The sequence below is a fragment of the Amaranthus tricolor genome, chromosome 14, assembly GCF_026212465.1.
Source record: "Amaranthus tricolor cultivar Red isolate AtriRed21 chromosome 14, ASM2621246v1, whole genome shotgun sequence".
NCBI classification, from domain to species: Eukaryota; Viridiplantae; Streptophyta; class Magnoliopsida; order Caryophyllales; family Amaranthaceae; genus Amaranthus; species Amaranthus tricolor.
Window position 1 is genome coordinate 14763142 of NC_080060.1, and position 16176 is coordinate 14779317.

The window sequence follows — 16176 nt, forward strand, 5'->3', positions numbered from 1 at the left end:
CTGTATGAGACAGATCATTAAAAATAAAAAAATAAATAAAAAAATAAAAAAACTTGTATGAGACAGATACTGTTATATGACAGTCTGTAACTCAACGAATTCCATTAATATGATTTAACCAGTATGAAAAGGTACTACAATCATCAAGTTTGAAGCTTCTCCTTTCCCCTTCCCCTTCCCCTTCCCCTTCTTCAAGGGGCAGGTAACAGTTTCAGACTCCCCAAACCCTAACTTCCTAGTTTCTGACTACCAGTGATGTTCTTCATATTAGCTTGAACATTTCAATACTCTGATGTCAATAAATAGCTCTCGCCAAATATAATATTTAGAGGTCAGATGTACACAATTTTTACTCTTATTAGTGATAACACTGACAAAGAATTCATTTTTGATTCACACGAGCATATTATGTACAGTTTTCACATAAATAAAAAGTGGGCATGATACAATAAACCATTAGTATATTCTATTATAATCTGAAACGAAGACGTTCTTCAAATAAGCATCGTTGGCATTTACGTATTATATTATTCCCTCTATTTCAATTTATTTGTTACAATTTCATCGAAAAGCTCCCACAGTTTTGGTCAAAATGTGAGAAACACAACGAAAGGAGATGGAACCTCTGGCATACCATGAAAAATGGATGGTGCATAAAAAAAGACAATAAAATGCAAAGGGTATACAAGACTTAGAAATAAATAGTAGTGTCAGGTCAAAAACAAATGCACCTTCATTGTGTTGCGCACGATAGATAACATGTTTAGCTCCTCAAAGTTCATCCGACTCTACGTGCCATACGTTTTACCCAGAACGAAATGATATACTTTCGAATGAGAATGATAGAAATACCAGAAGTTGAGAGTAATAGCAACTTTACATTAGCCATCATGTATGTCCAAAATTTACAAAAAAAAAAAAAAAAAAAAGGATTCCTTCTTTTCGTTAATCAGTGCATATGTTTACGAGCAAAACGAGGGCGAACTGGTGTCTTCGATGGGCTCACTCTACAATTCACCACAACAAAAACTATAGTGAATCAGAAACAGATCAAATAAACAGAATTCTGCTAAAGCATATCTGACCTTATTGCTGTAGATCCCAATAGCATACCACTGCAATTAAGAGCAGCAATAGCACTTTCAGCCTGAAGACGTCAAAAAATAGGGCATTAGATAGAATCCAAACTCCAATACTACTTCACTGTGATTATAATAATCATGTACGGTTAAATTCTCCGTCGTGCACTATGAAAATAATTACTCATCTCTCCCCGTGTGTTCTCTATTAAAGCCTTTGGCACAAAGATTAAAGGGTTTAATTGTTAGCAGTATAAGGCACAAATTTTGAATTGTGAGGATGATATCAAACGAGAGAAGAAATGTGTAAATGAGAAATATAGAAAGCGGTTGGAACCATTTCCATAGAAGGAAATGTAACAAAAATGAAAGATATAGCACACACAGGGGGACAGAGAGAGTAACTTTGAAGCAGCGGTAGGAAACTTAGCAAAGCTTATTACAAAACCATTTAACTTGTGTGTTTCTCTATTCACCTACCTTTTCTACTCGAATGAAACTAATAGTAAATTGGTCTATCAAAATTCAAAATAAAAAAATACCATCCACAGCATGAATTTTTACCAACAAACCATAGTCCATGTAAGTTGAAGCAATACCAAGGTAAAAGAGTCCATGAAATATGGCAAAGAAAACAGATTGATGAAAAGTGAGCATGCTTTGTGATAAAAAACGGCATACTGCCTTCCTTGGCACAATTTAAAAAAAAAAATGGCCTTCAACCCGCAATAACCTTTAGCAGTATAATCAGGCTATTTCATTTCTTGAGTACAAGGTACCAGAAAGATAACAGTACCACCAAAGCCATAATCCCATAGAAATGAGGTTAGCTACCTAAACCAATAATATAATCCGGCTGATATATTTTTCAACTATCCATTCCTATCTATGGTCAAACAGCAAAAAGCAGAAATGCAACAAGAATTTGCACACAAGATGGATGGAGGCAATTAGCAAAATTCCGGTAAAGAGTGCAAATACCCAGAATGAAGTGACTCGAGTTGAGAACGATGTTATGGCATTACCCCATCGAAAGAGGATTTGGAATAAAGGTTGTGGCATTATTGTGTTGTATCCCTTTGATAGAGGATGTTATGACATTCCTTAGGGAAAATAAGAGTTGCAAGATAAGTAATTAAGCATAAAAAGGTTTAGCATTCAGCAATCAGCACACACAAAATAGACCAACAATGAGCAGCCATATTTGATACCAATTGATGTAACTGATACACAAAGTTCGGTTAGTAACGAGGCATGCTGATAGAAAATGCTACAATAAACAGAATGTTTCAGGGGGGCATGCCATTTATGCATCTCCATACAAATAAGGGGATGGAAAAAGAAGAATGAACCTCGATATCAACTCGGAAATATAGAGTGATAGACTCACAGCCCTAACGCAGGACTAACCATCCTTCATAAGTTCCTGGTATGGTTCATATTATTTCATGGCTCCTTGAAGTTTAGATTCAGCATCTTGTTTACTTAACAGTGTAGATCATTTTAGCTCAATGGTGGCCCTTCTATACGACCCCACTAGGACAGGGGCGGGGCCTTTAAAGTTTTTATTATTTTCAACATTCTTATTCAGCCCCCCTGAATTTTTTAAATTAATCGGCATTTGTTAGCATTACACTTTCCTATGTATGTTTGAGCAGAAGTAACTCCCTTTTACAAGCAACATAAGAAAAATAAGAGGAACAAACATAGCAAGATTAAAATTTGAAACAGAAGAAAGGGTGAAGACATTTGTCACCTAATTGATTACAATTATATCACTAACATACCACCTAATAAATATGCCACAAAGCTTGGAATGCAAAATATATTAAATAAGACTATCAAGAACTAGAAGAAAGTAGACAAATTAAGAAATTAACAATTGTAAGGTGGAACTAATAATATCATTATGCTAATATTCATTTCTTTGAAAACGATTCACATAATCGTGCAGTCACATGTCAATCACCTACTACGAACTAGGAAGTCATAAACAAAACAGGTGAGCCTTCGTCATTTCACTATCATCAAATATATTAGAAACAAACATATCACTGATGAATTAGCACTTATTTTTCATAATCAAAGTCATGTGAAATCTTAAGCTCTAAAACATAAAAGGCCATTTGTTTAACATAGGAATTAACAAGATTTTTTTAATTCGTAGCAATTTATTTCCTATGTTAAATTCCTACAATTTAACAAAATTGTTTGTTAAGCTCTAGGAATTTCAATTTCCGAGTAATTAATTTCCCAAGCTTTGTTTGTTACATTTCATATATTTCATATGATTTTTTAACTAGTATATTTTCAAGCAGGCTGCTATGAAGTAGTTGAACATGATAACACTTGAAGTCAAGCGGCAAATTGATGGGGCCAGTTACCATTATTTGTTAATTGAGGAACCAAAATGAAACAAAAGAGTAATTACCATCACAAACTCGACAAAGGCAATACGAGTAGAATGATGATTATCTCCAAGCATCCTCAGTTGCTGAACCTGAAACAAACCATATTTACTTTGTAATTGCAGCACAATGGAGACCTTAAGAAAAAAGATGCTGATAGCAATTTACACAAGCAAAACTATTTTAAGCCACAAACCTCTCCACATACAGATTCAAAAAACATTTTGATTTCAGCATGAGAAACCTACACAAGGCAACAATATATAAGATGAGTAAAGCATAATTTCCCAAATAATCTACGATGAGCTAAAGACAATAAGAAAAGAAAAGGCACCTTCTTATCAATGTTTGCACAGTAAACAGTTCTAGCACACATTTCTCGTTCATCGTCATTCTGAAACAAGGATTGCTTAGAAGTTAGAACACATAAAAGGGCAAACACATGAACCCAGGAACATATGATTGCTCAGAGTTGTAATCACCTGAGGCAGAAAATTGGGGTTTACAGGAGCTATGGCGGTTTTAGAAGGAAGAACTTTGATAGGATAGAACCCAAGCATTGTTCCAGACAGATTCAAAGCGGCCAATGCACCTTCTGCACCACCACAAGAACATTTGGTTAGTAAGAAACAGAACCTTGATTATACATCCTCTACATTTCACCCGCAACATTCGATCATTTGCAAATGAGAGCTTAATTGATCAAGCATTGCGAGTATTAGTAACAACCAATATAGTTGATAAGTACAAATAAAATTACCCTCGTCAGTAAACTCAACAAAAGCAAAACGTAGCACGGAATTTGGATCACCGCAAATTCGACAGTCAACCACCTACAATAGTATGATTTCATGGACAAAATTTCACAACAGAACTTCTTGAAAACACAACTTTTCCACAATCACAAGCAAAAACTATAAACCTGGCCATAATTTAAGAAAAGAGATGCCAGCTGCTCCTCAGTCACCTTACTCCCCACAAAAAAAAAAAAAGAAAAAAAGAACCAAATCAACAATCCAGACTAAAAGAAAAATCAAATAAATTTAGAAATTGAGTAATCCAAAATACCTGTTGATCAATATCAGAAACATAAACAGTTCTCCTAATAACCTCGTCCCTTTGAGCCATACCAGTTCTACCATTCCTTCTCTTCCCTTGACTATAGTTACCCTTCTTCTACATTCACAAACACTCCCAAAATCATACTCGAACTTGATAGAAAGTTCAAAGATTAAATTTGTTTCTTCTAAATTCTCAAACCCAATAAATATCATTATCACAATCTAATTCTCAATCAAAGTCAAATTGAAAATCATAATCTAATTTAAGCAAAGATCAAAGATGAAAACTTTTTTCTTCTAAATTCACAAACACAGTTAAATTCATAATCTAACTTGAATAAAAGTTTAAAGATTAAAACTTTTTTCTTCTACATCCTCAAACCCAATCAAAATTAAAAATTATAATATAATTCTCAACAAAGTCAAAATTGAAAATTAAAACAAAGCTAAAGTTTAGATGTTTTTTCTTGTGCATTCACAAACACAATCGAAATCATACTCTAACTTAACCTGTCCAAATATTATAACTTATTTTTATAAAAAAGGGTTTTGAAATTATACCTTCCTCAGAAATTGATTGGGAATCTGATGATTACCAAAAATTGTGAAAGGAGGAGAAGGATCATCCATAGGAACAGGAAAAAGGTTGGGTACAAAAGGTCCATGGAATTGAGGATTTGGGTTAGTTAAAAGGGTATGAGGAACAAACTCTTTAGCACTTGGATTAAGTTTAGACAACATTTCTTCTAATTCCCTCATTTCTCTGTTATGATTCTCATTATCTTTGTTGGATACTTTCACCTTTTGTTCATCTTCTTCAACCCTTTTCATTTCGGAGCTCCAATTCAATGACCCATTTTCAGAACCCATATCAACTTTCACAGTGTTTTCAACCACCGCCATTTTTTTCTTTCAACAACTCTCTCTCTCTCTCTCTCTCTCTCTCTCTCTCTCTCTCCTTTGAAACTTCCGTCTACCTAATTTTATCAAAAACACCCATTAGTGCTTCCCCACATTAAACAATCATTGAAGATTATAATATATGATTTACCACTATATAAGTACAAAAGACTAAGTAAAAAATTATAAATACAAATACAATAGTACCTCTTTATGGAAAAAGATTTCAACTTTGAATGAATGATCTTCTAAAATTTTGATCTTTGAGGGATAAATATGTATATAGAAGAAGTATAACTTAACCTCACATCAGAGATTCTTTTTCTCGAGGTTTAGTTGAAATTGAAATAAAAAGAAAAAAGAAAACTTATTAAAATTTACTCTATGTTGTTGTGAAAGAAAGGGATGAACATGAACTTTAAATGAAATTATGATTTGTTATGCAAGAAGAAAGGGATTTTGTCGTTTTAGATCATAAGGTGTAAGAAGTAGCAGAAGATCAATTTTTTTTTCTTTTTTTTTTCTTTTTTTTTTTGATGGGAGCAGAAGATCAAGTTTTGGTCTGCCACAAATCCTTCCAAAAATAGTGTAAAATCATTTCCTTTATCAGATTTTGTTTTTATTTTGCTTTGCTTTGGGAATTTTTGTTATTAGCACTTCGTATTTATACTTCCTCATTTCATATTATGTGTTTTCACTTTTGGAGCACTATAATCTATTATTTTTAAATTGTATTTTATTATTAATAATTAAGTTAAAATAAAATTATGTGAAATCTTATTTAATTCGTTTTGATGTAAAGTTTATTAGTATCTACCTTTTATAATTTTTAATTATACATGATTAAATACATTAGTATTGAATAAGTGTATTAAATATAGTGTATAAAGTAAATAGAACACATAAAATGAATAGGAGAGAGTAAAATTAAAAAAAAGTTAATGGTATTAGTACTTACAACTAGGGATGACAATAGGTCGGACTCGGCTCGGATAATACATACTCCGACTTTGCTCCGGATTTTAGTCGAATTTTTTTTTCAGTCCACCTCCACTCAAAGTCGGATTATGCGTACTCCAAGTTTGTCCCGACTCGGACTCTCGGACCTCCAACTGAGTCGGATTATTATCAAACTTTATCGTTGTGATATTGTACTAATGATATAAAGCATACGAAATTGACAAAATATATTTTTCAAATACAATTTAACAAAAAATATGTACTTTGAATTCAAGTTTCACATGAGAAATATTCCTAATACTACAATTTAACAAAATTTTCTCGCATTTTGATTTGGCGCATTTTATTTTTCTTGATCTGATTTGTCGTATTTTGATTGACTGATCTAAATAAAAATACCAAGTAGTTTTTCAAAATCGAAAATTACAATTAGTTTGAGAGAGAGCTTGAATTAGTCACGTCTAGAGTTTTAAAGGCAATAAAATATTAGGTTAAAAGTCAAATTCAAAATCGGATTTCCTTCAGGGTCGGAGTCGGGTTGGAGTGTCAGATTTTTAATAAGGTCCAACTCCGGTCCGTCTCTAACTCGGATTCGGATCGTGAAGTCGGAGTTGGAGTCGGATAATCTTTTCCTCGGACTCGAATCGGATTATTTTCCTCGGATCGAGTCGGATTCGGACTGAATTGCCATCCATACTTACAACTTCTACAAGATATTTCCTCTCTTCCAAAATACTTCAACGTTTGTTTTGTTTCACGTATTCCAATGCATTAATTTAATCCTTAATATCTATAATTATGTCTAATAAAAAATTACAAAAAATTGATATCAATAATCTTTACATCGAGACAAATCAAAAAAGATCTCACTTGATTATCTTTTAACTTATAAAATCAAATCAATCACAAATTAAAAAGGGAAATAAATAAATAGTGCAAGTATTTTCAATGTTGCGAGTAAATTAGAATGAAGAAGTAAAACCAAGTCTATATGTGACAAGTGGTGGAATATTATTAGCATAGTTCTATGAATACGGATGATGTTGCATGAAAAATGCCAAAGTATGTCATGTAATGTCATATCATGCTACTATGACTCTATGGGGTTGATTTAAGCGACTTTCTTACTGGATTAGAAGGTAATTTTCATCGAGTTGCAGTTTAATGTCTTATTATGTGAAAGCAGTTAAGAGAATGTATGAGCATCAAATACATATATTAGATATGTGAATGTTAAGGGGATGTGTCAATACACCATGATCGATAAAATTAAGAGTCAAATTTTGAGAAAGAGTATAGAGGTTGCACTCATCTCTACAAATATGCGTGAAGATATATTAATATGGTTTGGACATATGAAAAGGAAGTCCATTGACACGCCTAAGAGAAGAGTGGAAAGGATCACATTTAATGGAAAGCATCATAGTTGATGGATAGGAAAGTCGTGGTAGGCCTAAGAAAACGTAGGAAGAGCAAATTATGAATGGTATAAGCAAGTTGCACATCTATAAGGACGGACTTGACTAGGGATAAAACTTGGTGGAGACGTCGTATTTGCGTCCTCTGCCATGGATAGTTATCTACTCCAACACCTATGTCTTGTTTATATCTACGGCCTTTATGGTTGCTTTTGTGCCTTTGGTCATATTATTAATCTTAATTTTTTTCTTGCATGGTCTTGTCGTATTTTTTTGTTTTGTCTTGTCTTACTTTTTTCTTTTGCGGGTCTTTCTTGAGTGGAATAACTTTTTAGCCACGTTCTCCGAAAATGAGTATGGTTTATCGTCCTCTGTACTTTCTCAAATCTTAGTCATAATTTTTTTAAGTTGAAATACATTGTGTATGATGACAATGTTGGTATGTATATAAACAAGATAATGATGGATGATTAGATATGGGCACATATCGAATCGTTATGAAGGTAGCATGAGCAAGTCCTACTATTGGCCCTTTGTATGCTTGCCTTAGATATTAGTCACACAGCTAACTACATTTTATTTATTTTAGAATTAGGCAAAATAATTAAACTAGCTTCGACCCCCAATTACATGTATTTCGTGCGCTTAGAGAAAAAGTTTTTTGTATCACTCGTGTTTTAAATGGTTCCTTCATTTTCATGAATGAAAAGGGTTAAATGCAAGCTCTTTACTGGCCACCTTTTTATAATTTATTTGTATTATGATAACTTAATATGGATTTATAATAGTCAATAGTCTGATTATAACTGTCAAAAGCAAGTAATTAACTTATAAGACATTATACTCAATACGACATGTTTAATTCAATGGAAATCGTAAAAAACACAATTATAAAGACTTTGCCGGATTGAAGCGGTCAAGAGGACCCAGTCAATTTGAGCCCATTTTTCTTAGAATCCAGCCCAATCCATTATTCAGTTCTAGTCATGGTGCATATTCAACATCCACACTCCAAAGTTTAGGATGAGGTTGGTTGAATCAGTCGTGATAATTGTACTGTACTAAACTAGGTAGTACACTGCTTAATGATGCTGGCCTATTGCACACCTCCTGGTAGGTGTGACCGTGTGAGTGGTGGCATGCTCTGATGCTTGGTGCAGGTAGGTCAACAGAACAATTTCTTTTAGCCATTTTTTTGCTAACACCCATACAAGGAATCAGTAGTTTCGATAAGACAATAACGAATTCACCCGCCCATACATTTTATGTTAATTGTAATTTTGCTCTATCCCACTCATTTTGTATTATTTTTTATTTTTGGACCATGATTCATCATTTTCTTTTAATCTCATGTAGAGATGTTCATTCGAGTATCAGATCGATTTCGGATGGATGTCATGTTCAGTCGGATTTTTCTATAAGAAAGTTTTTGAATCATTAGTTAAAATATTAAATAAAAAACAAAGGATAAAAACATGAACATTTTTTCGATGTACTTCCAGAAAATAGATAATGGATTAGGATCTTCATCAAATTCCCCAAGACGCTTAATTAGGAGGTCATTATTCCTCGACAGGGTCTCAACCCTTCTTGACAAACACTCTCACAAATTAGCATGATTCATACTATTAACAACAATCATACTAACCTCACAAATTAAGAGATTTTACTTCATTTTTGTCAGACAAATACGACATTTAAAATAAAAATTACTGTGAGAAAAGGAAACAAATATGTAGGTAATAACGTATACTGTTTCATTTGCCTCCATTACCTACGAACACTCTTCTTCCTCTACAAGCTTATACTACTTCAACCTAAGAAAATTCTTCAAAGATTCAAGTTTCCTCCTCAAAACCTTGAAATTTTCATTTGCCTATACTGCTTCACTATTCTTCTTCAAAACTACCCACCAAAATTACCCATTGTTCTTTTTCCTACTTTTTTTTCTTCTTCCTACTATGCTTCTTCTTCATTTGCTTTCAAAACCCATGAAAAAATCAAGGTAATTTCGGTTTTATGGTGTTTTTGGTTTTTATTTTTATTTTTTTTTTTTTTTGAAATATGGTTATAATTACTAATTTTTTTTTCTTATGTTATTGTAGGTCATATTGTAACTATTCTTCATCTAGATACACAAGGTAGTTGTTCTTTTAATACCAATTTTTATTATTTTTCAAATTTTTAGGATTAAATAATGTTGTTTATTATTTATATTTAAAAAGTAATTTTATTTATGAATGTAGTTGTTAGTATTACATTTAGCCAAGTTTATATTATTAGTATGTTAATTATTTTGATTTATATATATGAATGTAAATATGAATGTTAATTAGTTGTCCGAGTTTATGAATATGATTTTATTTTTATTGTTTTTATAATGAGTATATAACGCGTAAATACTTAATCTATTCCATTATACTTGTTATTTTCCTAATTTATCTCTTTCTAATTATTTGCTACATATTATTTTTGACAAAAAAAATAGTTATATAAGTTTCTATTTTTCCTCTTCATTTTTGATACGTCATACTTCATTAATTTTTACACTTACTAGTTGTGGGGTAACAATGCATGAGTCTGAAAATCACATCAAAAAATGATCAAGCTAGTTCCAGACACTGGTTAAAGGAACATACAAAACCCATCACATTCATGGAAAAAGTTACACCATCCAAAGAAATTAGTTCATCCATGCTTTTAAGGGTCTCCAGTTCTATATAAAGAGTAGGTGTTTGGTCTGTAATTTATAATAACGCAACATCATTATCAAGCAAATCAAAAACTTCAAACTCAAATTATTATTTTTACTTATGTTTTCAATGTCATGTTGCTTGGACTCCAGAAATCATATGTGGGTACATGTCCGATTTTTAGGCTCAAGTTAAAATTTCGTTAGACATAATTGTTCATTGAAAATCAAGATAAAAAGTCATACGGATACACACAACCCACATAAAAACAGCAGTAGAGATACAACAGCTGACAGCTCCAAACACCCAATTAGATCCCAACTGCACACTACTCAATCTGCTCCAGATTTCAATCAGCACATCTACCCTCTATTAGCTGCAACCACACCCCTAAACACCACTGCATCAACAGACCAAACCAAAACAACCACCAAAAAAGAACCAACAAGCAACACTACTAGCCGACAACCCCTAGCAGATGCACGAGGACAACGACACACAACACCATCAATTCAATATGAGCAATTTAATTACCGATTTAAAAGAATGGAGCAAATTAAATAAAAAGATAGTTCTTGGATCCCCAAAGTTACAATATTGAGCTTGATGATAATAGTTTGCGAAATCGAGTTTCATGAAAAAAACAAAAAGAACCAACAAGCAACACTACCAGCAGACAACCCCCAACAGATGCACGAAGACAGCGATACACAACAACATCAACTCAATAATAGCAAATTAATTAGTAATTACTAATTTAAAAGAATTGAGCAAATTAAAAAATTGGCTAAAGTTATAATCTAAACGAAAAACATAAGAGGTCAAGATTCAAACTCTAAATCTTCTAATTAAAAATTATGAATTAGATTACACTTTTCCCTAGATAAGTTCATATGTTCGATTTTCATATAGTTTGCCTTTTTCCTCAATGAACCTTAAAATCAATAATAAAATTACATGTCTTGTTTTCAATTCTCGGAGTTTCTAAAACTGAAGAGTCAAGGGAGGGAAAGAGTTCTTCTGGTCATGCATTATTGCTTCCGCTAATACAAGAGTTCTCCACGTGTTCTTCAAAGACTATTAAATTTTAGTGATATCAAGCAAGTCAATTTACATAATGATGGTATCTGCTCCATCTTTTTACAAAATCAAAATCCAATCTTGACAAGATTAGTAGAGGATATAACCCGATTACCCAATGCCCTTTCTAGCTTGGAATTGTTACACAATAAACCTATAATATAAACCCTTTAAGATTTAGATGTAGCTTTGGCTTTCCCATTATAGCTCATGTTTTCCACCACATCATAGACAAATTAAAATTTAAACTGACTAAGATGTTTTAACTCTTCAAATACTCTCCTTTCCTGTCATTCATCTCCTCTTCATATCTATAACAGCTAATAGCTGTCGAACATGAATGGGATACTTGAACACTTCTATTCGTTTAAAGAAATATTGGGATTTTATCATTAAAAAGCCTCTAAACATGGGTATACAAGTTGGAGTAATCCAATTATAACATCATTATGCGTGTTTGGGTTGGAAATCTTCAATGTAATGTGAAGATCTAAGCCAGCCTTACAATTCCACGCAATGTGATAGCCCAACAACCCCCAAACTCAAACAAACACTAACTAAATTCACACAAACAGAACAATGTTTGTAAGGTGAATCTTGAATTGAAAGACTAGGAATTTTAATCCTCCAAGGTGAACAATTCCCTAAGTACAACCAAGGACTACTCTCAGTTGTAAAAGGATGATGATCTTGCACTACTCAAGATCTTTGAGTGTTCATACACACTCAAGGAGAAAACAAAGGAATCAATCCAATGAATCTTACTTTTTGAAATTTTCCAAACTTAAAACTTAGTTTTACAAGGCTAGGGACGTCTATATATAGACTTGGGGAACAGGGAAATACAATGACAATGCTAAGGACACGTATAACTAACTATAACGGTCATTTAAAGCCACGTGCAAAACATGTGCACATTAAAAAGACATGAAAAACTCACTAAACTAAACATTCTGATTTTTGACAAATAGCTTAAGACCAGGCGACCTTCCCGCTACTTTCTTGTGCTCTTCCCAAGGTTGATAATGGTCACTAAGAGTCCTGGTAGCAAGAGTCTGGTGTAGAGATTCCATTTCTACCCTTGGTGGTACAAGATACCATGAAACGCGATCTGGATGAGGTGTGCTAGGTCTGATGGTCAGAACAAGCTTGGAAAACCGTTTTGTTCTGATCTTTGCTGGCTGACCTTCGCAGCTGAATTCAGTGGGTTTAGCATGATGTATGGCAACGTTCTTGGGCCTAGGTGCAAAGTCCCAAGTACCAAGATTCCAAATCCACCTTGCATGGCTACTGAATCTTTCCTGGTTGATCTGGAAGAGGGCTACAAGGTCAGCTGTTTGCAAGTTTCTATCTGACTTTGTTTTGCTTGAAGTTTCTGTATCTTCTGTTTTGTTGTTGAATCTACTTCATTACTTGAATATGACTCATTGGCTTGCTTTGCATCCTTGCTTCTTGTACTAGTTATCCTTGAACCATCCCAATATGGTTCATTCCCCCTTTCTTTAGAAGGAACTGTCCTCAATTCAGCATCCGCTAAGTAAGGAGCTAAGTCCTTGGCTTTGAAGGTAGGAGATTTGCCAAATCTTTCTGTTATTTTCAATCTTATTGAATTGTCCCCATATTTAATAATTATCTGAAATGGCCCCATAGCCTTGGGCTTTAACTTATGCTTCCTGAAGTGAGGAAACCTTCTTTGCTTGAGCAGGATCCATGCAAAATCACCAAGTTGCATCAGTTTGCTCTGCTTTACTCCTCAGTTTGCTCTGTGTTTGTATCTTGCTATTGCTTTCTTCATCTTCTCATGCACTGGTTTGTGGGTTTTTAGGAGGTACTCATGTTGTCTTTGATCATTAGTGTTATAACTATACAAAACAAGAAAATCAATTAGTGATGAATAAGAAAAAACAATTGAAAACCTCTTATTAATAGGTTTAGCTTTCTTGGACAGCTTAGACCAAAAGTGACCTACTGGTCAGAACAAGCTTGCAAAACCGTTTTGTTTTGATCTGTGCTGCCTGATGACTGGCTGACCTTCGCAGCTGAATTTTTAGTGTGTTTAGCATGATGTATGGCAACGTTCTAAGGCCTAGGTGCAAAGTCCCAAGATTCCAAATCCACCTTGCATGGCTACTGAATCTTTCCTGGTTGATCTGAAAGAGGGCTGCAAGGTCAGCTGTTTGCAAGTTTCTATCTGACTTTATTTTGCTTGAAGTTTCTGTATCTTCTGTTTTGTTGTTGAATCTGCTTCATTACTTGAATATGACTCATTGGCTTGCTTTGCATCCTTGCTTCTTGTACTAGTCATCCTTGAACCATCCCAATATGGTTCACATCACATACAAAATTTTCAAAATGCTCAAAAATAATATAGCCAATAAACTAAATCTATAATCAATGAGTAATTGAGCTTAGAAATCACCTTAAAATGGATGGTATTTATGTAGAAATAAATCTAAGAATTTATTTAAATTAAATAGATATCATTCTTCAATAATGAGAGCTTGTAAATCCTTAATAAAATTATCAAAACAAGTATCTATTACCCCAGGTAGACCTATTTTTGTCTCAAATTTTCATGATTTTTTCTCACGAAATTTCCAATTTCTCTATCTTCATCCATCACAGATTTAATACCATTACATAAACTTTTCTTTGATACCCACATACCATTTTCTCCTGATTTTTCTATCTTAACACCCATTTTTCATTCTTGAATTAAAAATTTAGTAAATAATTCTTGATCATGCAAATTTGGTATGCTGAAACTAACACTCACTGATTTGATTGTATTTTCACTTGAAAATAATCCCAAATTCACCATTTTCTCCACAAATGAGTGAACGTCAGATTCAATTACCATAATGTAGCATAGAACAAACTCAAACTGTTAATAATTTTAAGCAATTTACAATCAAAGATAACTGAAATTTGTTAATTTCAACTCAGATTCAAATTCTGAAGTGCTGAAAAAAACCAGAATTTAGAAATATATTCAATAAATTATACCTTTGACTTGGAGTTCAGAAATCGACACAATGTTATATTCAATAAATGCAATATAATGCAAGAAAAGCAAGCAATTAGCTAGAGAGGTGCAAGCAACTGATATAGTTACAAATCTATTGAATGCAACACCCCAAAAAGTAAGAAGCCAAAAAAAAAAAAAATTGTACCTTTGACTTGGAGTTCAGGAGGCAGCAAATGAAGATGACGATGAGAGCCGCAAGTAACTTGTTGAAAAACATCAAAAAATCAACAAATAACCCACTAATTTTCGCATATGAAAATCAAAATCTACACATAGAAGATTGAGAAAGAGGATTGCGAAAGAAGAGTGGAGAAATGGCATGAAAATTTGATAGAGATTGAAGATTGAGAAAGAGATGAGAGAGAGGTAAGAAGTTTGAAGGTTGAGAAAGAGATGTTCAGATTGAAGAAATGAAAATGGCACGGGAAGAGGATGAAAGCAGGAAAAAGGTTGAAAAAGTAGGTGAAAAATAAAGTGGAACAGTGAATGTATTAAATGAATTGAATTCGATTTAGAATCATATTATGTCCGTTGCTTTTGGATGCTGCATTAAATACTCCTGAATTGTCATGAACACAAGCTATCTAATTGGTACCAGTAGCTACATGAAATATGAAGTGGAAAAAAGGCAATGATGTGGCAGCTAACAGGATAATATGTTGGCAAAAACACAATTCATATGAACAATGTCAAACAGTTGCTCAAATTTTATTATAATGGATCTATTTTGGGGTTATAATAATTTTGTTAACACAAAGATACCCATTTGTTAGTTCCAGTGGAAAGCTCTTGTGTAGCTAGTAAAATAGAATGAGTGTATGTTGAAATGTTACGACAATTTCTCTTTAAACATTGAAATTTAAGACTATAATTTATGTATGACATTAACTTCAATGTAGTTTTTAATACTCTCCCATTTTTTAATGAAGTTTTCATAAGAAATGTTTATGAGAATTAAGAAAAATAGGATCTTTTAGATAGTGAAGATATTATTTTATTAAATAATAAATTTAATGGAGGAATAGTGGGGACCATAAATATTAAAAAAATATTAAAAAGTTAGTGGAAAACATTTGGGGACCATAAATAATTAAAAAATATTTTTATAAAGTTAGTAGAAAATATATAGGGGCTATAAGAAATATATAAATGTTAAAATAAAATTAGTGAAAAATCTGTGAGACCATTATTAAAATATTAAAATAAAGATAAGTAAGGTTATTTTAGTCCAAATTTTATAATATAAATGAAAAGATTATTTATGAAAACAATAAATGAAACTCTCCAAAATAAAAAGAAGGAACTTCTTTAATAAACGGAGATAGTAAATGATTCAAGAAAAATATATAGTTCATATTTTAAGAGAGTGATACTTCCTCCGTTCCATAATACCCGGTACATTTTCTATTTTTAGCAATTTCATATTACTTGCTGCATTTCCGTTTTTAGTAATAAAACAATTATTTAAAGTTTTACCTACTCCTATTTTTATCCTACTCAGCTACTCTATACTCTATAATAAAATATTATACTATACTCTATAAAGTAA

The 16176-nt window shown here is 32.7% G+C and overlaps 1 protein-coding gene and 1 long non-coding RNA gene across 2 annotated transcripts; both read right to left on the reverse strand.

The window, feature by feature from the left end:
• Window positions 1-427: 427 nt before the first annotated feature.
• On the reverse strand, window positions 428-6086 carry LOC130799529 (polyadenylate-binding protein-interacting protein 12-like). Its single transcript, XM_057662643.1, has 11 exons — window positions 5656-6086; window positions 5110-5525; window positions 4556-4663; window positions 4410-4454; window positions 4248-4320; window positions 3970-4082; window positions 3822-3881; window positions 3684-3731; window positions 3511-3579; window positions 1086-1147; window positions 428-1007 (listed from the first exon to the last, which is right to left on the reverse strand). The coding sequence occupies exons 2-11, from the start codon at window positions 5449-5451 to the stop codon at window positions 950-952; spliced, it is 978 nt and encodes a 325-aa protein (XP_057518626.1). The 5' UTR covers window positions 5452-5525; window positions 5656-6086; the 3' UTR covers window positions 428-949.
• A 6290-nt stretch (window positions 6087-12376) lies between these two features.
• LOC130799530 (uncharacterized) lies at window positions 12377-15277 on the reverse strand. The gene is made up of 3 exons (XR_009039284.1): window positions 14773-15277; window positions 13565-13905; window positions 12377-13461 (listed from the first exon to the last, which is right to left on the reverse strand). It is a non-coding gene; the product is annotated as an uncharacterized LOC130799530 (long non-coding RNA).
• Between the last annotated feature and the right edge of the window lie 899 nt (window positions 15278-16176).

Excerpts from the sequence above, each read along its gene's own strand:
- LOC130799529 (XM_057662643.1), bottom strand. The coding sequence starts at position 5,451 with ATGGCGGTGGTTGAAAACACTGTGAAAGTTGATATGGGTTCTGAAAAT. Across the intron at positions 3,882-3,969 it reads ACCCCAATTTTCTGCCTCAG|AATGACGATGAACGAGAAAT; the intron begins GTGATTACAACT and ends TCCTTGTTTCAG. Across the intron at positions 1,008-1,085 it reads TTGGGATCTACAGCAATAAG|AGTGAGCCCATCGAAGACAC; the intron begins GTCAGATATGCT and ends GGTGAATTGTAG.